We start from the raw sequence: 24,660 nt of genomic DNA, 5'->3' as shown, positions 1-24,660 counted from the left end.
TGTGTCGTTAAGCGTCGTGCGTGTTCGGCGAGGAGGGATGGACGGCTGCGATTAGCTCTGAGGGGCCAAACGAACGTTCCAGATTCACGTGAGGACAGGCTGGACGTGGTATGAAAAGGAATTTAGTTCTTTCTTTTTAATTTTGATGTAGCTGACCCAACAAATTCCTCCACCGACAGTCCTCTTTGCCAGCACTTTATTGCCTCACAAGTAAAAGCAATTGTCCTTACTTTGATTTTGTGCTATATAAGTTTTGTGCCTGTGTTTTTTTTTTCTTTCTTTTTTTAATAATTGATAAGTTAGATATAAAGTCTAGAGAATTCGCGAGGCAAGCTATCTTGATTATTACAAGTCATTGTAATCAAACCAGGGTAGAATGTTACTTCCTTTATTTTATGACGTCATGATATTCTTATCTTACTATATCAGAAGTTTTAGAATTTACTGTAAAAATTTAGCTGAGTCGTAGAGTTTTCAAGAAAATGCAATCAAATTCTCGAATTTGTCGAATTAAATGTGTCTCCACAAACTTCATCCAATTTAGTCAATAAAAATGCTGGTGGAACTCTCTTTTTTTTCCTTTTTTTCTTTTTTACTATCTCTTTTATGAGACAGTTAATGATTACTAAAGGATGCAGTAATGCTCAACGTATTCAATCTATTTCATTGTTGAAGTTTATGTAATCATACTTCTGTCAAATTTAATAAGTGATAGACATTTGAGATTGACAACTCACCAAACTAATATATTTCTACAAGTATAGTGAAGATGAGAGAGCCCACTCGAATGCACAGAATGTGTCAACAGCTCATGACGTCCAATACCCCCATGACTAATATTTGGTCGAGTGCAAGCGGCCATGTGGTGTGGTTATACAAGGTGGCATGATCACAAAAGCAAAATTAAGAATCGCGTGAGGAACAAGAATTTTTTTTTTTTTTCTCTCTAATGTATATATAGAAACAATAGCACAAATGGTATCCAAATTTTGGTTTAATATACAATGTCGTTCCTGAATTTTGACTTAATATGTAATATGGTCCCTAGACTTTTAATTTTTTCAATGTGGTCCATGAATTATTAATAAATATTTAATGTAATCCATAGAATATACGAAAGTATTTAAAAGTTTAAGAACAACGTTGAACATTGAATGAATCGAAAATTCAGGGACAATATTGAATTATATTGAACGAATTAAAAGTTTATGGGCGATATTACACATTAAATCAATTTTCATGGACCATTTGTGTCCTCTTTCTTTCTATATATTAATGGACCATTTGTGTCCTCTTCCTGTTTATATGTCATGGAACACAGAGCAATCTGGCTGGCTAGGATCCAATTGAATATTGAGGATGGGCCAGGATGCTGAGAGGTACCAAGCAATTGGACTCACATAAGAAGAATTTGGTCGTAGTGGGCCGATGAGCCCTGCTCCATCAATCTTGATCAAAAGAGTCGGCCTTATTAGAGTAGTGAGAATGTATTCAAGGAGGATTTAGATGTTCCAGTAGAGGTGAACAACGGGTTGGCCAGACCTAATCTGTTGCCAAGGTCTGCCACTAACAAAAAAAAAAAAAACCATGTAAAAATCATGAAGCTTGGCCGGGCTTTATAACCAAATGGCTTAGCCGAAGCCCGCCTGAAAGTTCCCCTTAGAACCTTTGTGGCTCGGGTGGGCAGGTGAGCTACCCCCACCATGGCCATGATTATGTGTAGATCGAAATGTCGGAACGTGGAATCCGGTCATAGTGGGCCGATGAGCCCTGCTCCATCGATCTTGGTCAAAAGAGTAAGGCTTATTAGAGTAATTAGAATGTGGCCAAGGAGGATTTAGGCTGCGTTTGGATTCGGCTTTCCCAAGCCACTTTAGGCTTCCAAAGCCCTTTGGGCTAAAAATGGGTGTTTGGCAAAAAAATTTGCAAGGATCTTCAGCTCAAAACTTGCCTTTTGAAGGCTGAAAGCCCAAGCGAGGGGGCATTTCGAACTTTCTCGGTAAGCTAAGGTTCTTGTTCATATTTTTTTTTTCTAAAATTATCCTTACGAACTATTTGTTTTTCCGTTTTTGCCCTTGTGAAGAGCACTTGTTCATCTTCTCCGTCGAGGTGGCCCCCGGCGGCATTTTGCTCGGGTCGCGCGACCACATGGTCGCGCGACATCCCGGCGAGGTCGCGCGACCCAAGCGCGGCCCTCGCCGAGGTCGCGTGACCTCGGGCGAGGTTGTGTAGCCTCGGCGACGGCCGATCGGGGTCGCGCGACCCAGGCGCGGCCCTCGCCGAGGTCGCCCGACCTCAGGCGAGGGTTGCGTAGCCTCGCAACGGCCAATCGGGGTTCTCGGAGGTCGAGGCGGCATCGCGCAACGCGCGCGACCTCGCCGGCCCAGATCCGAGGTCGCTGGAGGTCGCGACGGCGTCGCATGACCTCGCCGACCCGATCCGGGTCGCCGGAGGTCGCGACGGCGTCCGCGCGACCTCGCCGACCCGGATCCGGGTCGCGGAGGTCGCGACGGCGTTGCGCAACCTCGCGGGCCCCGTCGGGGTCGCCGGAGGTCGCGACGGCGTCGCGCGACCTCGCCGCCCCGAATCCGAGGTCGCGACGGCGTCGTGTGACCTCGCGGGCCCCGATCGGGGTCGCCGGAGGTCGCAACGGCGTCGCGCGACCTCGCCGCCCGGAATCCGAGGTCGCGACGGCGTCGTGTGACCTCGCGGGCCCAGGTCGCGCGTCGCAACGGCGTCGCGCGACCTCGCCGGCCCCGGATCGGGGTCGCCGGAGGTCGCGAGGGTCGCGCGACCTCGCCGGCCACCGGGGGTCGCCAGGAGGTCGGATCGCCGCCGGCCACCCGGATCCGCTTTGTCCTTCTTTTTTTCATTTTTTCATTTTTTTATTTTTCTTTTGATATTTTTTTTTTCACAAAAGCCCTTCTTCCCCCAAACACCATTTTACTCAAAGATACTTCACAAAGGACTTTTAAATTACAATTTACCAAACACAATTTGCATTTTGAAAAACACATTCAACTCAAAGCGCTGCATTTAAAGACTTTCCCCAAAAGTCTTCCCAAACGCACCCTTAGATGGTCAAGTAGAGGTCAACAATGGGTCAGCCGGACCTAATTTGTTGCCGAGGCCTGCCCCTAACAAAAAAAATCATGTTGGGCTTATGACCGAATGGCTTGACGGAAGCCCGCCTGAAAGTTTCCCTTCAGGCTTTTGTGGCTTGGGCGCGCAAGCTGGTGAGCTGTCCCTGCGAGGACCATGATTAGATCTAGGTCGAATCATCGAATCATGAAGTTAAATTATTCTTCCGAGAAGTCGTCACATCATTTATAATAAGTCTAATGAACGTGATCAAATGAGCCAGTTTTCATCTATAGAAAATGAAAGAGGTTATAATTAGCTCGTTGGCCCCTCCGGCCAGTGTTGGATGTCTACATCGACAGCCATATGTGCAACGTACTCTAATTATGAAATTACTGTTGCGCCATCATATGGAAACGCCATAAAGTCTTTGCACGTTTTAATAATGCAATTGGCATCCCCATCCTAAAGGTTCTAATTACCTTGTTTTGAATTTCTAAACTTTAGTGTACATTTCAATTTTCTAGTGTCTCGCAATGGTCCTATTACAATATTTGAAGAAAATGGGGAATCATTATTTTGAGACCCACCTTGATAGATATATTTTATATTTCAAGTACACGAACTTAAGAATATTACTCGTACTATACACATAACCAAAAATTATTCACGCTCCTCCCTTTGTTCTTTTCCTCTTTTTTTACTCTTAATTGCTATCGAGTTCCTTCTTACCCTTGAGATTTTAACTTCTATGCGATTTTCCCTAATTTCTAACATGAATAACGAGAAAACACATAATTATAAAAAATCTAAAAAATAAATTAGGTATGAAAAATCACGGAATTTGCATGTGTCGGTTATAGTTTCATGAAAAGTGTTGGATTTTTTTTCTGAGAAATTATGACTAGCATGAAAGCTACTATTTTGTAACAGTTTTGTAATGGTATCGACTGCAATCAATTTTTAACTTATTTGTAAGTTGATGAGGAAAAATGATTTCCTTTCTTTTATCTACAAACTCTTAGGGCATGTTTGGCAACTTGCCAAATAGTAATTGTTCATCTTCTTTTGTTTCCAGAAGTAGATTTGAAACAGAAATACGTTTGGTAAAATTTTTGTTCCTGAGAACAAATTTCTATTTTTTTTATTCACAGAAGTAGATTTGGAACAAAATCAAAAAGTAGAAAAAATTGATTCTTTGTTCCCGGAACAATTCTAGAATAAAATCAATCTATTTGTTATCTTTCCTCTTCTTTCTTCTTGTTCTTCTTCCATCTCTCTTGTTCTTCAAGTGCTGCTGTCGTCGCCATTGCTGTCTACCGCCACCGTCGCCCCCTGCCGTTCGCCACCCATCATCGCCAGTCGCCGACAAGCTCGCCAAAAGCTCGCCAAGCCAAGGCAAGGTTCGGCGAGGCTTGGCGGGCCTCACCTAAGCCTCCCCCAACCACTAGCGAGCCTCGCCTAGCCGGGCAAGGCTTGACCTCGCCAAAATCTGGTGAGATCGAGCTTGCCTAGCCATCGATGGGGCTCGACCTCGTCAAGCCACCGCAAGGTCGGCCTCGCCTGGCCAAGGCGAGGCCGACCTCACGGTGGCTCGGCGAGGTTGCCGGCCCTCATCTGGCCGGTTGCTGGTCCTCCTAAAGCCGATGATCAATGTATGTTGAAGAAGAAGAAGAGAAAGAAAAGAAAATAAAATAAAAAAGTAATCAAATTATTTAAAAATTATAAAAAATGATTTGGATTAGAAATTCTCAAAACGTTACCAAACGCAATTCTATTCCGAGAATTGAAATTTTAGATAGTTACCAAACGACTTAAAATGTTAAATGACTTAAAATGTTAGAAATTGTTCGCGAGAATAGAACAAAAAAGAATTATTTCTGATCAGAAATTATTCCTGGGAATAGAAGTGTTACCAAACGCGCCCTTACTATGCGGATAATTGAAAAGTGACATACCTATCAAAAAAGGATATTTTTTTCTTTGTAAATATCTTTCATTTATTTACTATTATACACATAAGTTGTTTATGTTGATTCTATTATTCTATGCAAAATGAAGAATAAATCTATTATATCTCTATGAGGATAGCCGCTAAAGTCTATTATACCAAATTTCATTCTTCGAGAGGCGAAATTATCATTAACAATAATGCTTTCATGCATCAGCTAAATTGATCTTATTTTCTCATCTTTTTCAACAAATTTCCAACAATTCTTTTTTGTTTTCCAATAATCTTAAGGAGAAGTGTCTTGTTGATTCCCAAAGTGCAACTACTACTGCTACCACAACTATTGGAACCGAACAAGGACTCGAAGATAATGATGGACAAATATCATATATTTGTGGGCAGTTTGTCATGGAACATTATCTAGCATCAGCATTAAAGAGCTTTGAGTCGTCTCCTTCTGATTATTAAGTCTCAGGTAAAATCGTTCTTGAAGCTTCGATACTTACACGGTTGTTTTTTCAAAGAGGAAGTTGGACGTTTGTAAGCATTTTCTCACTCAAGTTTGTGATTATTATTTTGCAAGCAAATGTCCTATATCCCTCTCCTCTTTGAGTAAACCTGCAAAACAAGCATGATTTTGAGGTTTTAATTTATTGCAACAATTCTGTCTTTTGGACGCTGCATTCATGGGTTTTGACCGAGAGATGACAGCACGCCTATAGATAGATCCAGAACTCAGTTTTCTCGCATTGCATGAGTTTCCTCAACTCTACTTGATATTGCCACGTGTTTTTTTCTTTTTGGTACATTGATATTGCCATGTCCTTTTTTGTAGGCGGTCTGTAAAGTGCCATGTTTTTTGCCATGTTCACTAGGTGGAAAAAGGTTGGAGCCGGTAAGCCTACGGCAGCGCCGCCTCCTTGTGCCTCTCAAACTATTGAAGATTCCGCCTGTTGTTTTTCGATTACATCTATCGCTTGTCCTTCTTTGAGATTAGGTTGGTGGCTGTGACTTCTTTTCATCCAATTTGAAGCTTTGAACTGTGTTGGAGGCTCACCTTTCTTGACTAGCCGACTTGCTTCGAGGCTAGTAGCTTGTGGGCAGTGAAGCTGCAATGGCTCCATCCATTGTAGAGCATGTTAAATGGTTCGTTTAGGAGACGATGCACGACATGTAAATTGTCATTTGAGAATCGAGTGTGCTATTTTATGTGTGTGCAAATGTGAGGCCGAATGAGAAAAAAAGTGTGGATAAAAAAGAAAGATATGAAGGGCAAATATGTACTTTGGAGTTGTAATTTTACATTCATGTGAATATAAAGCTATGGCATTTTATATAGTGGATTTCTCGTTGCACTAGAAGGTTACAGTGATGTTAACTAGATATCAGATTCAAATGAGACAAAATCCGCTATAAGATATGTGTTCACCCTTTGTGGAGATGTTGTAAATTGAAAATCAACCAAACAAAAATTATGGGGGAAATGACAATCCTACTAAATCAAAAGTCAACTTAGTTGAAGTTGATGATCTAATGATGTAAGTGCTGCAACCATTCCCAACCTAATATTGTGGCTAAGTGAAAGAATGGGTGGTAAATTTAGTTCTAGCAATTAGGCTAGCTAAAAAATTTCTTAGCAGATACTCCTTTTTAATGAAATCAACACTTATAGTGTTTGGGCATTTGACCATCACAATGCAAAAACTTTCAATGGTAAAAGAGACACGTTTAGTTGAGACGTGCTATGGTAAAACAATTATTTAAAGATGAAATTATGTCCGTCAACTATGTAAAGTCAAAAGTAAATTCGGTTGATCCTCTAACTATACATCGAGGGGAATGGTACTTTAGTTAGTTAAAGATAATCAAGAGTTATGGTAACCTAATTTGTGATTGGCAATCCCATGAATTAGGTTCATGTGTAATGACAAATAACTTGTTGATCTAGTGATGCACTATTAAAAATTGTTGTCTCTCCTAATGTGAGAATAGTGCAAGACTACAATGAAAAAAAGGTTGAACTAGACTCTTAATGAATTCCGTAGCCATCACTGGTGGTATATTGAACTGCATAATACACTTGATGAAATCACCTAAATAATTATTAAGTAGAGACACTCTTATGAGAATTATCAGCAATAATCTCCATAGTACTTATGAAAAAACCAAACACGCGTATGCCCTATCAGTGCAAAACCGCGTTGAACAATAAAATTTATGGGAGTGTAATATGATTGGTGAAAATCATAACTCACAAAATGAAATTCTTGTTTCATAGAAGTTATACACTTCACCAATGATTTTATGAATTGTATTCATTCTTTCTAGGATTAATATATAGTCTAACAAGCACCAATTCTGATGTATTACATTCCAATAGCCCAACATTATTTTTTTTTCTTTTCAAAACCTTTTAAAATATGTGGGGGATTGTTAAATGTTTCAACATTTTTGAAATATTTGAAAGTAATTTTTTTATAGAAATTATGACAGGCATAAAAGTCATTAATCGATAATAGTTTTGTAACATTTTATGATGGTTTAATAACAGTTTTATAACGGTCTTCGCTGCAATGGATTTGTAACGATTTTATCATTTCTTGCTAAGGAGCCCACAAAGGTGTTGCAAGAATTGATGATGGAAGGCTTTTTTCGTTTTACCTACAAATTATTACTTGAGGATAATAAAAAGTGATACATAACGAAATAGGAATATTATTTTTACTCTTTACATATCTTTCCTTTTTTTGTCGGGTTATACACATAGTTATTCCTCTTTCTTCTATTATGATAAAGAAAAATGTTTGTTGTATCTTAGGAAAATAGCCATCAGAGCCTATTGCACATACTTTTGTACTCTAAGGGGTGGAATTATCCTTAAGAAAAATACTTACATGTCTCAGATAATTGATCTTATTTTCTAATCTTTTTCAACATATTTCCAGCAATTTTTATTTTTCATATTATGCAATATTTTTCCAACAAAAAGTTCGAGTATTTTGGACAATCATGAACTCATTGCTACCCCCCCCAGAGACAATTTTTGGATGCATCTTTGATCCTAATGTCATCGGAACCCTTTTTCTACTTTTAAAAGCACCGATTAACATCTTGATCAACATTTCGATTATATGCATGACAACATTTTGAGAAGGATAGAGGTACATTGTGAGCCACCATGACTAAAATGGTGCTATTTGGTCGAGTATGCCCCCCCATGTGGCATAGTTATACAATGCGGCATGCCATGTGAAAATCACATAAGTAAGGTTAAGTATCACATGAAGAGCAAAGAAGTGGATTTTTTTTATTTTTTTAGCCCCAGTTTCCATAGAGAGAGATAATAGCACAAATGGTACTCGAATTTTGGTCCAATATGCAATGTTGTTCTTAAACTTTTAATTTGTTTAATGTGGTCCCTAAATAATATTCAATGTAGCCCATATACTATATGAAAGTGTTTAGAAATTTAGGGACGACATTAAATATTAGATCAAATTTTAGGAATTATATTAAATGAATTAAAAATTCAATGACAATATTGGATATTGGATCAAGTTCATAAATCATATTAAATATATTAAAAATTCAGGGACAGTATTACATATTAAATCAATCTTTATGGACCATTTGCGTCCTTTTTCTTTTTCTATGTAAATCATAGAACACAGAACAATGCGTCGAATATATTTTGGCTAGATAGGATCTAAGGAAAGTTTGAGGATTGGCCAGGATGCCGAGAGGTACCAAGCAATTGGACTCACGTCAGAGGATCCTGGCCATAGTGGGCCGATGAGTCCTGCTTCATCAATCTTGATCAAAAGAGTCGAGCTTATTAGATTAATAAGAATGTGTACAACGAGGATGTAGATGGTCAAGTAGAGGTGAACAATAGGTCGACCGGACCTAATTTGTTGCCGAGGTCTGCCGCTAACAAAAAAACCATGTACAAAATCATCAAGCCAAGCCGGGCGTTATGACCAAATGGCTTCGCCGAAACCTGCTTGAAAGTGCCCCTTTAGGCCTTTGCAGCTTGGGTGGGCGGGTGGGCGTGTGAGCTATCCCTGCCATACTCATGAGTAGGTCTAAATCAAGACGTCAAATCATGAACTTTAAATTATTCTTTCAAGAGGTCGTCACGTCCTTTATTATAAGTCTAATGGACATGATCAAAGGAGCCAATTTTCATTCATAAAAATGACAAGAGTTATAATAAGCTCTTTTGGCCCCTTCGGTCATGGTTGGATGTCTACATTGACAGCCATATGTGCAACGTGGATATAAACAACTCTAATTATGAAATTACCGTTGCACCATCACTTGGACTATTTGGTATGGAAACATCATAAAAGTCTTTGCACGTTTTGATAATGCAAATAGCATTCCGCTCTTGAAGGTTCTAATTACCGTGTTTTGAATTTTATTTTCCGTCTAAACTTTAGTCTACATTTGTCATCTTCTAGTGTCTTATGATTGTTCTATTATAATTAAGATTGTTCTATTATAATTTATGAAGAAAATGAGGAATCATTATTTTGAGACACCACCTTAATAGGTATATTTTATATTTTAACTACATGAAATTAAAATATTATTCGTAATAGACACATAACCACAAATTATTCACGCTTCTCCCATTGTTCTTTTCCTTCTTCTTTTTTTAATCTTAATTGCTACCGAGTTCCTTCTTCGGGGTTTCAATACCTATGTTTTTCCTAAAAGGAAGTTAGACGTTCACAGGTCTTTTGTACCTCAAGTTTGTGATTATTATTTTGCATCTCTCTCTCTCTCTCTCTCTCTCTCTCTCTCTCTGTGTAAACCTCAACAACGAAGCATTGCTTTTGAGGTTTTAATTGATTGCGACAATTCTGTCTTTTGGACACTGCATTCATGGGTTTTGACCGCGATATGACAGCACGCCTAAATATAGATCTAGAACTCAGTTTTCTCGCATCGCACGAGTTTCCTCAAACTACACTTGATTTGCCATGTGTTTTTATCTTTTTGGTACATTGATATTGCCATGTTCTTTTTTGGAGGGTCTGTATATTGCCATGTTCACGTCACGTAGTGGAAAAAGGTTGGAGCTAGAAAGCCCATGGCAGCGCCGCGTCCTTATACCCCTCGAACTGTTGGAAGATTCCGCCTGTTGTTTTTCGATTACATCCATTGCTGTTCCTTCTCTGAGATTAGGTGGGTGGATGTGACTTCCTTTCGTCCAATTTGAAGCTTTGAACCTTGTGGAGGCTGTGACTTTTCTTGACTAGTCGCTTTGGTTCGAGGCTAGTAGCTCTTGGGCAGTCAAGCTGTACTGGGCCCATCCATTATGGTGCGTGTTGAATGGCTTGTTCAAGAGATGACACACGTCATGTGAATTGGTGCATAAGAATTGAGTGTGCTATTTATTTTGTGCCTGTGAATGTAGAGCCGAATGAGCAAAAAGTGCAGAGCAAAAAGAAAAATATGAAGGTTAAATACGGCATTCAACTCACATGAATATAAAACTATGGCATTTTATTTCATGGATTTCCTGCTCTATTAGAAGGATATAATGATGTTAATAGGATATCAAATTCAGATGAGATAAAATTCGTTATAAGATACATGTTCACTCTTGGTGGAGAGGTTTGTAACTAAGAAATCAGCCAAACAAAAATTGTGAAGAAAATGACAATCCTATTAAACCAAAAGTCGACTTGGTTGAAATAAATGATCAGATGATGCAATTGCTATAGCCATTCCCAAGCCAATATTGTGGCTAAGTGAAAAAATGTGTGGTAAACTCAATTATGGCAATAAGGCTAAGTAGCTAAGAAATTTCTTAGCAAATATTCGTTGTGATTGAAACCAATGCCTTCGGTTTTTGTACATTGTGACTTTCAAGTGGCAATAACTACTACAATGAAAAAACTTTTAATGGAAAAAGAGACACATCCAATTGAGATGTGATCTAGTAGAGCAATTATTGACTAGACATTGAGAAAAATGAGACTTAAATTGGTTACAATAATCAACAGTGATGCTAACATACCCCGTGATTGGCAATCCTATGAATTAAATTCATATGGATAATAATAAATCACTTTCTAATCCAGTGATGCACTATTAAAAACCGTTCTCTCTCTTAACGTGAGATAAATACAAGACTACAATGGAAAGAATGTTGAACTTAGCTCTTAATGAATGCCATAGCCATCTTTGGCGGTGTATTAAACTTTAAAATATACTTGATAAAATTACCTATATAAGTGTGAGATGGAGCCACTACTATGAGAATTATTGGCAATAATTTCTAGAGCACCTATGAATAAAACAAATGCGAGTACAGTCTATTAGCGCAAAATTGCCTTGAGCAACAAAATCTATTGCCTTGAGCAACAAAATCTAAGTGGTGAAAGTCATAATTCACAAAAAAAAATCTTTAGTTCATAGAAATTGCAAACTTTACTTATGATTTTGTGAATTATGTTCATTCTTTCAATTACTGATTCATAGCCTAACAAGCACCAGTTTCAATGCATTACATTCCAATCACCAAACATTATTCTTTTCTTTTCAAAACCTTTTGAAATACGCGAGGGATTGTTGGATATTTCAATAATTTTAAAATATTTGAAAGTAATTTTTTTTTCCAGAAATTATGACAACCATGAAAATCGTTATCCTATAACGATCTTGTAATGTTTTATGATGGTTTAATAACGGTTTTGTAATGATCTTCGTTGCAATCAAACGATAACGGATTTGCAATTGCTTTCAATTTAATAAAGAATTGAATAGCTTTATTTCTTTTACCTATTTACTCTGAGCATAATTAAAAAGTGATACCTATAAAAAACAAGAACTTCTTTTTTCTCTTTCAGTATCTTTCATTTCTTTGCTGGATTACGCACAGTTTTTTCTCTTCCTTTTATTATTCTACGCGCAATAAAAAAAAAATTGTTATATCTTAAGAGGATAGCCACTAGAGTCTCTTGCACCAAATTTTGCACTTTGATGGGCGAAATTATTATTAAGGATAATTCTCGTATAACTCAGATAACTAACCTTGTTTTCTCTTCTTCTTTTTTAACAGATTTCCAGCAATTCTGATTTTTTATATTATCTAACATTTTTCCAACCCAAGAGATAATTTCCAGATGCGTCTTTGATCCTAATCCCATTGGAACCCTTTTCTACTTTTAAAAACACCAATTAACATATTGATAAACATCTTGATTATATGCGCGACACAATTATGAGAAGAAAAAAGGGACATTGTGATGTAGAGCAACAAAATTTGACTATCTACATTTCGTTTTAGTCATCATTACCACGAAGCCAAGCTAGAAGCCAAAAATCACATCAACCACTTAAATACGTGAAAGCAACACTCCTCCTAATATAGTTTGTCCCCGTATGTAGAATTTTTATACATAACTCACGAACACAGATGTGAAAATAAAGCTACTTAAAAATTTATAAACAGATTATAAGTTGCGCGAACCAAGTAAATCCAAACCTTTAGCCCATGCAACTAACCCTAATCTAGAGCAATTTGGCACGTGATTAGCAAGATTTGAATGGTGCGAATTTCAATTCTTGAGCTAGAAATTTGCCCACACTCACCTAATTGACACAACTGCGTGGAACATTATTTTGCCGTCTCCCGTTTCTTCATGTATCTTTCGTCCACATGTGTAATCTTCCTAGTGACTCATGATCTCGTTTGACTTTTGAGATTGATGCTTCCAGTTCCTTTCCGTGGCGCATTTTAAAGCTTCTGTCCCGTCCAAAGTTCCATCACCCCTTCTCCTTTTGCTTTCACCTGCCCAACGTTATATCAATGTCGAAAGGTGCATGCTAGCGAATTCCCCCAATATTAGGCACATGAAATGCATCTCTCATTAGATAAAAAGCAAGTCAAACACCCATAATTTTAGGTTCCGTTGCATTTTTTATAGAATAAATAAATAACAAATATTTTTACCTTTCATGAAAACATTTAAATATTCTTCGGAGATACGAGCACATGGGGCCTCTCAAGTAGATTCAGGTTGAAGTATTTTCGGTGTTTTTATAATCTTGAAAAGCATTATCGCCTCGAGAGTGGTGCCAACAAGAAGATAAAACAAGGCTGCAAAACGGAAGCAATCGTGGGGAAAAAATGATTGAAAATTCAGAAAGCGCCCTTTTCAATTATCATCATTCGGATAAACCCTAACCGCAAAAGGCAAAATTAATAAATAATGATCAAGACCCTCGAAAAGGATAAGAACACCAGCATCATAATTCAGATGTATTTCCAATTGCAACAACTACGTAGGTCCATCCGCCGTTTTTTTTTTTTTTTTTTTTTTTTTTACTTTGTTTCCATTTATAGTGTGCATGGCAAGTGGCATGCATGAGAATGTTATTCACGTAACTCAGAAAGGATTTTGACTTGAGACTGAGAATATGATGTCTTAATCATCTTACGTGGATTTGTAATTTCATCTGTATTCCCATTCCTTTGATTTCGAGTTCTAAATATTTGTTAAGTTCATTTGAGTAATTATGCCAATACGATACATCGGACGCGCTTCTGTAGCGATACCCTACTTGATATATTAGTGTGTGGAAGGCATTAAGTTCTTTTATTTGCCCATTGCATCTTGTGCTTTACACAGGTTTCGTTCTAGCTAGGTATGTAACGAGTTTAGAATTTTATTTAAGATAAGTTTAAGATTTAGGTAAGGGGTGCTAAGAAGATGGACTTGATTTCATTCTCCAACTTATATATGTAAATGCTCTTGACCCTTTACATAAAAGAAACAAAAGGCGCTCATTTAAGTGACAACATCAATTTATGATGATTGGTTTATTGGTTTATTTTGTTGTCAGTTCATAACTCATTGAAATCCGCTCACGAACATCAATTAGCCCACCAATTTTTCTTTAATAATCTAGGGACACAGGTAGGATGGTTGGTTCCAACAAAGTATATTCATCGTAGAAGCATGACTGATCTTATGAAAAACATGCTTTGCGTTTTCATTCAACTCTAAAAAGAGTCTAAACTCGTTCCTTTTTGTGGGAAGGAATTCCCCAAACTCCCTAGCGCGGAAACGCACACCAATAATTGAACTCATGTTCCCCGGAATTAAGAGGCAAAAAGAGAGAGAGAGAATTCAAAGATAAAGAAACTCCATAACACGACCAAGAAAATCTGGCACTGGCATGGCAGCCACAGCAAGTTGACAGCTGCTGCGTAATCTTCCCGACTAGCGGGCCCCACGCGGCGCGAGGATGTTCGCCCACGTGGCTCCGTGATTGACTCGGCTGTTACCGCAGCGTATCCCCTCTTTCGGGGCTGAAAACCGGAAAAAACTACCGATTCCCCCGGAATTTATTTTAAAGTACAGTCCGGGAAGATATTCCGATTTCTTAAACGATTTCATGCGTGGGGAGGCCCTCATGACATGTGAAAACCTTCGTTAAATATTCTTCGAGTAACTTTATTAAATAATTCACAAAAAAAAATCAGTTCCCTGAATTTCATGTTCGGAAGGTTTTCGTCTCCATCGAAATTTTGTGGTGTGAAATGCTTTAAAATTTTTGGAGATAGGATTGATATCACGAGCGGCTCCAAATTGATATACTCATGACAAATTAATTTTAAATTAATTTTTAGATTATAAAAATCTCAAATTAATCAAACCAAGATTCCTGTAATAAATCTATTCTAAATTAATTTTTGGCTCCCCAAAACCTCCAAAATGATATACTCATAGCATATTTATCTTCTGTGAGCATATGTTAAATTTTTTTGTAAAATTCTCGAGTTAGATAATACATGTCAAAAACTCAACTAGCATTACAAGTCACTTAGAAATTAATATAAATTTGAGATCAATTTAAATTTGAGACAAATTTATTATCGATTTATTAATTTGAGGATTTTTTTTTTTTAGTAATAATCCTTTGAAATACGTGCCGTCCTTAGCGGGGTTAGACGGCAAATGTCTATCTTTTGCAATAATTTCAAGAGCTAGGCGGTGCTTCCATTCACCGAAACGACAACAAAAGACCGCCTTTCTTCTTTCTCTCGATGCAAAAAGGGGACCCGAACGTGGCTCATAAAAATCCGAAACAGACCACCTCGAACAACGACAAAACATAGAGAGAGAAGCAGAGAGAGGAGAGAGAGAGAGAGAGGGTGGGGCCCAGCCGGAGAACCAATGGAGTCAAATTATAAAGCATCCTGGAAGATCGCATACGCATATCTCTCTCCTCCCCCTGCCCCATCTCCCCGACCGATTCTCCTTCTTCACCTTCTTCTTCTTCAAGTTTCGGTTTTTTATTTTATTTATTTATTTAATCGTCTTTCTCCTTCAGATCGCGCCATAGACTCCTCTCTCTCTCTCTCTCAGAGTCCAATCCGAGACGGCATAGACTCCTTCTTCATCCCCCACCACCACCACCACCACCACTGCCCCACTGGTTCCATATTTTATTGCAGCCGTCGTCTTCCGCCGTGACGGGAAGCCGGTTGCTTCACGTCTGGTGAGACCCCCCCGTCCCGGCCCCCATCAATGGAACAGGATTGACGTCCGCGGGAAGAATTCCGGGTGCTTCCCAAATTGCTGCCAGGAGTGGAGGGACGATCCCATTTTTCGATCATTCGGCTCCGGGCAGCTGTTTCTCTAGTTGGGTTCGGCTCTTTTCGGTGTTTTTCCGCAATCTTCTTCGTTTCCGTCGGGTCCCAGGAAGAGGGTCGGCGGTTTTCGGCCTCGAATCTCCCGGTAATTAGTGGGTTTCGTCGCAAAATCTTAAATTTTTGTCCCCCTTTTGGTAATGTTGTTGTGCTCGTGCTTGGTATTATCACGGGTTCTTCGTGGGCTCTGCTGGGTCTGTGTTTTTTCTTTTTTCCTTTTTCTGTGGTTTCTTTTGTTGGTAACCGTGAGATTATGGCTTGATGGTTGTGGTTTTGTTGTTGACTGGCTGTGGATAGAAAACTTGGGGATTTGATTGATTCTTCCGGCGGAGACAAAACGGCGACGAATAAAGGCATCGTGGAGATACGGCGGGGCTCGGATGCACAGTGTTTGGTAGGACTGGACTGCTTGCTGAACATTTGCAAGGCCGTTTCGTTGGGGATGGGTTCGTGTCTCTCCGGGGCAGAGGCGAGCTCGGTCCCCTTTGCCCCGGCATCTTCGTCAGGCAGCGCCAAGGCGAAGAGCTCGTCTCGGAAGAGGCAGATGAGGAAAAATTCCTCGTTCGAGTCGAAGATGGAGATGTGGCTGTACCGGATTCCGGGAAGGATATTCTTGAACGGGTCCAGCGATGCCGCGTCTCTGTTCACCAGGCAGGGCAAGAAAGGGATTAACCAGGATGCCATGATTGTTTGGGAGGTCCGTTGGTTCATCCACAATTGATTTGGTTAATCTTTAACAATATTATCCCTTTCTGAACCTAGTACCAACCTCTTGTTGTGGATATTCGGACTTTGAATCCAGTTCCAAATATTTGGTGCTATTATGTTTCGGATCATTAAAATTTAGTAGCATATTGAATTAAAGATGGACAAGATTTAAGTGTACAAAAGAGATGAGACTGGCTTGTAACTCATTGCTGTGACTCTAGACAACCATTATGCCATTGTTTTGTGTGGTTGCATGCATTAATTGCGGGGAATATAAATATTAGAGAAACTACCACCAATAAATTATGCAAGTAGTCAGACCCAAAAAAATAAAGAAAATTATGCAAGTAAATGCTTGAATTTGTCCTGTGACTCTGTATATGTTATGCTGATTTTAATTACGGAATACTGGATTATGTGCTCTAGACATGCTGCAAACGAGTCCTGTATAGGTGTCTCAATTTGTACTTGATCCTCTTTAAGGTAACTTTCATTTAGATATTCTGTGCAGTACAAAATGAATGAACTTTTTTTAGATATGCACCTCACTGTCTAGTATGGCTTACTGGCAGATGTATTTAAAAAGAAATATTGGTCATTATTTATGTTGACAGCTGCCTAGTGGTAAGTTAAAGGCCTCTGATAATATGAAGTGAACAGATCCAGTGTCTTGATAGATAAGCTAAAGTCTGTTTTCTGATTTTTTTTTTTTATCTAGGTTTCACCTCTAATTTTACTTTCTCCACAGAATTTCGGCTCCAAGACAGATACTATACTTTGTGGTGTTTTTGATGGCCATGGCCCATTTGGCCACATGGTAGCTAAGAAGGTTAGGGATTCACTCCCTTTGAAATTGAGTGCTCTATGGGAATTGAAAGTCGGCAGCCCAGATGGGCATATTGACTTCAGCAGCAGTGCCATGGGAAGTATGAACTCGGAAGAGACCTCAATAAAGACTATCGAGGATCTGAAGACCTTTCCGAAGCTCGAGTTTGGTGAGAATCATTCTGATACTATTCTCACATTGAAGGAGTCGTTCGTGAAGGCCTTTAAGGTTATGGACAAAGAGCTCAAACTTCACCCACAGATAGATTGCTATTGCAGTGGGACAACTGCAGTCACCTTGGTCAAACAGGTAAGTTAAGATACTTGCCATCAAGAAAAGGCATGAAATTTGTGGTCAGTTCACTTTCAAGTTGGTTGAGAAGCTTATTGGGCAATAGCCATCTACTATCCTGTGATCTTTTCCCCTTTACTCAATTACTCATTTTTCCACTTTGTTTCGACATTTGCAGGGTCATGATCTTCTGATTGGAAATGTTGGCGATTCTAGAGCTGTGTTGGGTACCAGGGACAAAAATAACTCTCTTATTGCTGTCCAGTTGACTGTAGACCTCAAACCGGATCTTCCAAGTAGCTCTCTCTCTCTCTCTCTCTCTCTGGGTCTCAAATGTTCTTGAACCATACCTTTGCAATTTTGCTATATCATTGACTATTAGGAGTTGTACTTTCTGCTCTTCTTTCCTTGAACTGTTGTCTTTGTCTTACATTCCTTGTTTATGAAAATACGTGAAAGGTGAGACATGTTGGCAGAAGTTCATAAGTTACTTAGGTTGGCCCGATATTGTCACTAAACTTTCTTGTTTTGTGAAAGTCAGAGTCCATATAAATAAAAGAAATATATGTCCAACACGAGAGGAATTAAGCATGTTAACATGTGTTTAAGCTGGTTTCTAGGTATTGGATGTTACAAAATGTGATTATAAACGTGGGTTACAAAGTTTTCTTGGTCAGTACTGCTAGAAACGATTGTCCTCGTATTCAATCACCGGAGTAGGGGAAGAATTTCACAGAGGAATTGTTGGGAGATTTGCGCTTCAAAAGCTTCATGATTTTCTTATTTAGCTTAAGATTTTGGAGATATTGATGTGGCAGAGGATGCTTTTGTGAACTTGTTGCTCAGCACTGAGCTTCCCATCTTGTGTTCCTTGACAATAGATTCTGCAATATATTGTGTTGGGCAATAGAAATTCAATTCTTCTCAGTTTACAAGAAGTGCACCTTTCAAATTGTCTTGTCGCCCTACAGGAGAATTAGAGAGAATCAGGCTGTGTAGAGGGAGAGTTTTTGCTCTAAAGAATGAACCTGAGGTTGCACGAGTATGGCTTCCCAACTGTGACTCTCCTGGCCTTGCCATGGCTCGAGCATTCGGAGACTTCTGCCTTAAAGACTTTGGTTTGATTTCCATACCGGAGATTTCTTATCGATGCCTCACTGATAGGGATGAATTTGTAGTGTTGGCCACTGATGGGGTAAGAAGTCTGCCGATTCTTATTATCATGATATTGTGTGTGATAGGTGAAGAAACTATATGCTCTCAGATTCTAGGGAAAGAAGCCTTTTATCTTCTCCTAATTTGGTTCATTATGTCCATGGGTATGTCATGCGTAGTTTTGATATAAAGCATAACCATTATATCAAGTCTTGAAATGGAAACACATTCTTAAAATGGAGTGGAGATATGCCTACAGAAGGCATTACTATAATACGAAAACACGACCTTTAATATGTCATAATTGCCTTTAGAGGATCGTCTATGGCGCTCAGTTTTATACAAAGAGAGGTAACTTTGACCTTGTACGTTATGCATGTATCTATGGGAGATGATAACATTTCTTCTCGGACAAATGTTTATTACAAGCATCTTATCTTTGCACTGGATGAATAGAAGCTTTGCCTACTGCCTTAGTGTCAGTTTGTCATCTGCCAAACTTTGTTATGGTTATTTTCTTTTTCCCTGAGTTCTCAACATAATTGTCCCTTTAATAGAAATTACCAGATGGACACTGAAAGAAAAAAAGGGTTTTGTATACTCGAAAATTCAGGTGCTTGGTGCTCATGTTTAAATAACTTGTGTTGTTATTGCCTTGCCTCTTTCGACAGATTTGGGATGTCCTCTCAAACAACGAAGTTGTAGACATAGTGGCCTCAGCACCGAGGTCAAGTGCTGCAAGAACCTTAGTTGAGTCAGCCATTCGAGCTTGGAGGTTCAAGTATCCATATGCCAAGGTTGACGACTGTGCTGTGGTTTGCCTCTTCCTCGATTCAAATTCGAGCAGTCATGCTACTTCCCAATCCGCATCCAATGAGCAAATAGTATCTCCTCAAAAGAACCCTTGAAAGCGGTAATGCCCTGTGGTGAGTAGGCCTCAGGGTTTTGAATAAAAAAAGACGTGGGGGTTCGACATCATCTGAGGGCTGCCCTTCTTGGTAGGGGCTCTCTGTGATGTGGTGTTTCAAGGTCAGCAACCTGATGATCTTTTTGATAATTCTTCATCAGTACATAGAATTCTTCAATATCTTACTTGATTCTTTTACCAGTTGTATTCATAAATGAAGAAAGTGAGGATGAAGGACTTTTTCTTCTTTTTATCTTCTTTTCCATATTTTGGGGTGGAGGGTCTTGTGAATTATTGGCTGGGGAGGTGGGCACTGGCCTTTGTTTTTGTCCTGGGTCGGCTTGTTGTTCCCAGCCTTCCTTTGGTTTCTCCTGTAATTTTATTCTTATTGGGAAGTGGAAGCATTGAAAGTGATATCTTTTGTTTTTCGGATTTGATTTCTTGATGTCATAGCTGTCGTTATATGTCTTCACTCTTTTCCCTTACTATGTGCATATTGTTTTGGATATGTTTTGGATAATCCTTAGCTGCGGTTCTCTCGTCTTGAAGTGTCCCTCTCGTCCTTTTAAGGTTTGTTGGATAGCGTTCACTTGTTGAAGATACGATACGAGGTTGTTGTCTGGAGCCCAAAAAGCAAAGGAGTACAGACGGAGAAGATGCAAGTTGGTTTAGTCGATTTTCGCTTCGGACTGTGATGTGATGAGCATCTCATGGATTTTGCGACGCTTTCCTTCCTTCAAATGTTGGGATTTAGCTACGTAGAGATGGCACTGTCTAATTGCAATTGAGATAAGGGAAAGACCTGCCAGCGGTGGTGGTGGCAACGTCGAGGTGAAGCTAGTGGTAGCGATGATGAAGTGATAGCGGCGGCGGATTGATCAATGCACTCTTGAAATGGGAGGTATTGGGTGGATTTGGCTTGGGTCTTAGTTGAGTCGTGGTTACCAAAATTATACTGCATGAAAAGAACATTTGTTAGGGTTGATTCTATTCACATAAAGTAAGAGAATTTTAATGTCAATTCGGTCCGAATCCATACAAGCTACAGACCCATGGTGAGTTCGGTTGACACATATGACGACATATAAACTACAAGGGAAAAAGCTATAAATTTTTTCACTATACCCACTATGGCATATTTACTCTTAAGGTTTTTTTTTTTTTTTATGACAAAAAAAAATTAAAATTATACATATTGCGACACATATATCCTAAGGGTGTGCATTGTCTGAGCACATATTGCGTTTAACCTATGTCAAGGCTTTGTTAGATGATTTTTCAGTCAAAAATAAGGGTGTGCATTGTCTGAGCGGGCGGTTCTCGACCTAGAATCAAGAACCGTCTGCTAAGGACCGGTTCCAAAAAATGGGAACCGGAATCCATCCGGGAATCGGACCGCCGATCCAGTCCAGTTTCCGGATGGATCCATGAAACTAGTCTCATCAATAGAGAAAGGGACGGACCCGTTGTTGTCAAGGGCGACGGCGATTTTCCGGAGTGCCGAATAGAGAAAGGGATGGACGGACAAACGGATACTATTAAGGGCGACGGCGATTTTTCGGAGGGCTGAATAAAGAAAGGGATGGATGGACCTGCTACTATCCTCGCAAACCCTAGACCTATTCTTCTTCTCCTCCTCCTGCAACCTTGCTTCTTCGCATGTGCGGATGGAAGAAAGATGGGTACTTGGGAGGGTTCTGGTACTTGGATTTGGAGGGGCAGAGGCGGCGTTTTAGGGTTTCTTTGCTACTGTTTTGTAGCTCTCTTCTGTGCCGTTTCACTTGGAAGTGACAAAGCTCCACAGTGTCGATGGAGGACAGCAAGCTGGGGAACCTCAAAGTTGAGATCTTTCGAGTTTTTGGGGAAGGAAGGGAGCGTGGAGAGCCGTAGGCTCTCGGGACTTGTTAAGGTTTTCGGCGGAAGCTGGAAAATGGGTGTGATGGAGAGAGAGAGAGAGCAAATTCGACAGTGTTTGTTAATTAGTAATTTTATTTTTTTTAATATTAAAAATTAACCGGTCCGGTCCGGATGGACGGGTAGACGGATCCGCCCATGAAACCGAAAATCGGACCAGTGCCACCGATTCCCATAAATCGAATCGGGAACCCCGGATCGATTTCCTCAAGAACCACTGGTTCCGGGCGGTTCCTGTCTGGCTTACAGGCGGTCAGGGCGAGATCCCGATTCTTTTGCACACTCCTAGTCAAAACATCATTTTTATTTTACTTAAACCACTTGTGTGTCATGTCAACACAATTTGATTTATGATATTCATGCGGGTAAATTTTTAATGGTGCTTATTAATGGAAAAGGGCATACGTGAACAGTCTATTAGACTGTAGTCATGGTTTTAGATTTTGGTGTTATTGAAAAAAAAAAGTTTTTGATAAATATGTTGCAATGAATATAGTTTGTGGTTTTTTGTGGCTTTTGCCCAAACTACAAACCTTTCATGAGGCATATTAATCAAGTCCATAACCCTAGTATTCTCCCTATAAAATGAGACTCTCTCACTCTCTCTCTCTCTCTCTCTCTACTATGAATACCTTCTGGTTCAATCGTTCGAGAGTAAGGTAAGGACCCGGGGAATCTCCCTTTTCTGCGATTTGCAGATTACAAGTCAGGAAGCACGGGAGTCGACTGATTCCCGACGCGCGGAGCTTGTGCATCGACAGAGTCACTTCCCAAGACTGGAAAAAAGAAGGGCTAATTAGATACGGAAAAGACTTTACTCCGCGGCGTGTCTCCTTTAGCACGACCCGTCCCCATCGCAAGTCGGTCTCGTGATGGCCTTCTCGTGGACTTGCCACTGCATTGGTGAACCAGAGCATGTGGACTCAGCGAGAAAGAGAGGGACAGAGAGGGAGGGGGCCCTGCTTGGGATTTGCAGAGGCGCATCTCCTTTTGCAGGTCGAATTATTGGCCGGAGGCCCTTTTGCTTCTGACCTCAAACATGTGACCAAAGCTCTCTCTCTCTCTCTCTCTCTCTCTCTCCAATGACCGTGTTTTATTTCATTGTTACCGTATCAGCTTACCATCTCATCTTATAGAACCAGCGTTCATGCACGCTAATCTTCTTTTCCCAATGCCTATAAACATCAAGGGGGTTGCATGCGACCCCAAGGACACAACACAATCATTCAAACACTCTCGTCCAAAGTCTCCCTCTCTCTCTCAGTTGCTCAACATGAAATGCATAGCATCCTTCGCTCTCCTTGCCTTGTTCTTCCTCTCCTTCTCCGGCCTCTTTCATTCTGGTCTCTCTCTCTCTCTCTCTCTCTCTCTTGTGGCGTATCATTGACATACGATGATATCCCATGTTTCATCGTCGCTTGTTCATGCTAACCATCTCGTTTGTGTCAGGGTCCGGGGCCAAGTGCGCTGCCAACGGCCCGACGGTGAAGCAGACTCAAGTTGGATTCGGAGATCCTCCTAAGTTCAGGGTCGAAGTGCAGAACAACTGCCCCATGTGTCCGGTAATCAACGTGCACGTCGAATGTGGGAGCTTCAATCAGTCCTTGGTTAGCCCGAGGCTGCTCAAGGTGGTGGATCGCAACGACTGCGTGGTCGGCGGGGGCTTGCCATTGCCACCCCTCCAAAAGCTCTCCTTCACCTATTCACATTCCAAGTATTCTTTGAACCCTAGTTCTTGGGATTTCCAATGCGAGTGAGGCTTAGACTCAATCTGTATCTCTCTTGTTATAGTGGAATATAATCAGGCGTGGGGAAAATCCCTCCAAAAATTCCTTCTAAGAGAGACTTTTGGATTATTATTAGATAGATCAAGTGCATGCATCCAGTCGGAGCCATATGCACCATTATGCAAGATCTCTAAGACCAATCATGTACGAGGAAGAATGCCTGTAAAGAGCGTGTCGATAGGTTAAATGCCGAAACCTAGAAAAACCAAGTACAAAAGCGCGTTGCAGGCATATCCACCTCATGTGTATACTAACGTTTGCACAACAGTTTGATTGTATTGATCACCTCTTTTCCACAGAAGGATCACAAACAAAAGTGAGATGCAAGATTTTAACTAGTAGATACAGAGAGAATGATCAACGCTATCTATGATGTCAACCTTAGTATATGACAAATCATAAATAGTGATTTAGGGTGCGTTTAGTAACACTTTCAAGAACAAGTATTTCTGTTTTTTTATGTTCCTAGAAGTTGAAATAGAACAAAAACGCGCTTGGTAAGTTTTTTGTTCCCGAGAACAAATCTGGAACAAAAACAAGAAAAAAAAAATCGCTTATTGTTTCCGAGAACATTCAATAAACAATTCAAGAAACAAGAATCAATTATCAATTTTTTTCCCCTTTCCTTTTCTTTGTTTTTTTTTTTTTCTCTCTCTCTCTTCCTCCCTTCTTCTCCTAGTCGATCATTAGCCTCGGCACCGACCGACGATTGGCCAGACAAGGCTCCAGCGACCTCGCCGGCCCCCGAGCCTTGCCTTGGCCAGGCGACACCGACCTCGTAGTGGCCTAGACTTGCCCAACCATAGCAAGGCTCAACCTCGCTGGTGGCCGAGTGAAAACTCACCCAATCACGATGAGGCTCGAGGTGACCGCAAGCCTCCCCCAAGGCCGACCTTGTCGGTCCTTGTCTAGTCAGTCGCCTGCCAGTGACTAGCTAGAAGAAGGAAAAGAAAAAGAAAAAAAAAATGTAATAAAATTATTAATAAATTAAAAAAAAATCATAAAAAAATATATCGGACTGTACCAAACGCATTTCTTTCCTAGGAATAGAAATTTTGTATAGTTACCAAACGTGTTTGAATACTCAGAAATTGTTTCTGAAAACAGAAACAAAAAAAAAAAAATTGAAAAAAGAATTGTTTCTCAAAACATAAACATTACCAAACGCACATTTAGTTAGCAACTATGCTCAATTTCTCGGAATCAATTTAGACACTGCGCCTCGACTAACAAAATATCGAATATCACAGCTGAACAACATCACAAGGTATACGACGAAACTACAGTTTGAGCTTCATGTGTCCCTTAATTTCAGTTTTTCCCCACTCTGAAAGATACAACCGGTCAGATTCATAAAAAGATAAA

The 24,660-nt window shown here is 39.9% G+C and overlaps 2 protein-coding genes across 5 annotated transcripts; both read left to right on the top strand.

Annotated features, from left to right (window-relative positions):
- Positions 1-15,276: 15,276 nt before the first annotated feature.
- LOC104456300 (probable protein phosphatase 2C 33) lies at positions 15,277-20,630 on the top strand. Of its 3 annotated transcripts, none has more exons than XM_010071067.3 (6): positions 15,277-15,795; positions 16,005-16,404; positions 17,164-17,550; positions 17,711-17,828; positions 18,504-18,727; positions 19,359-20,064. In XM_010071067.3, the coding sequence occupies exons 2-6, from the start codon at positions 16,150-16,152 to the stop codon at positions 19,593-19,595; spliced, it is 1,221 nt and encodes a 406-aa protein (XP_010069369.2). In that variant the 5' UTR covers positions 15,277-15,795; positions 16,005-16,149; the 3' UTR covers positions 19,596-20,064. The 3 variants fall into 3 exon arrangements, 1 of the variants encoding a protein (XP_010069369.2); XR_005545779.1 differs by lacking the exon at positions 15,277-15,795 and adding an exon at positions 20,165-20,630 and having other exon boundaries at positions 16,014-16,404; positions 19,359-19,716; XR_005545780.1 differs by lacking the exon at positions 15,277-15,795 and adding an exon at positions 20,122-20,630 and having other exon boundaries at positions 16,014-16,404; positions 19,359-19,716.
- Positions 20,631-22,107: 1,477 nt separating this feature from the next.
- On the top strand, positions 22,108-23,347 carry LOC104456299 (uncharacterized protein At1g05835). 2 transcript variants are annotated; one of them, XM_039301129.1, is made up of 2 exons: positions 22,108-22,504; positions 22,958-23,347. In XM_039301129.1, the coding sequence occupies exons 1-2, from the start codon at positions 22,381-22,383 to the stop codon at positions 23,263-23,265; spliced, it is 432 nt and encodes a 143-aa protein (XP_039157063.1). In that variant the 5' UTR covers positions 22,108-22,380; the 3' UTR covers positions 23,266-23,347. The 2 variants fall into 2 exon arrangements, with proteins under 2 accessions (XP_039157063.1, XP_010069368.1); XM_010071066.3 differs by having other exon boundaries at positions 22,111-22,851.
- The last annotated feature ends 1,313 nt before the right edge of the window (positions 23,348-24,660 follow it).

The sequence above is a fragment of the Eucalyptus grandis genome, chromosome 8 (assembly GCF_016545825.1).
Source record: "Eucalyptus grandis isolate ANBG69807.140 chromosome 8, ASM1654582v1, whole genome shotgun sequence".
In the NCBI taxonomy this organism is placed as follows: domain Eukaryota; kingdom Viridiplantae; phylum Streptophyta; class Magnoliopsida; order Myrtales; family Myrtaceae; genus Eucalyptus; species Eucalyptus grandis.
The sequence above is the reverse complement of the archived record's forward strand: the minus strand, read 5'-3'. Positions and strand labels throughout refer to the sequence as shown.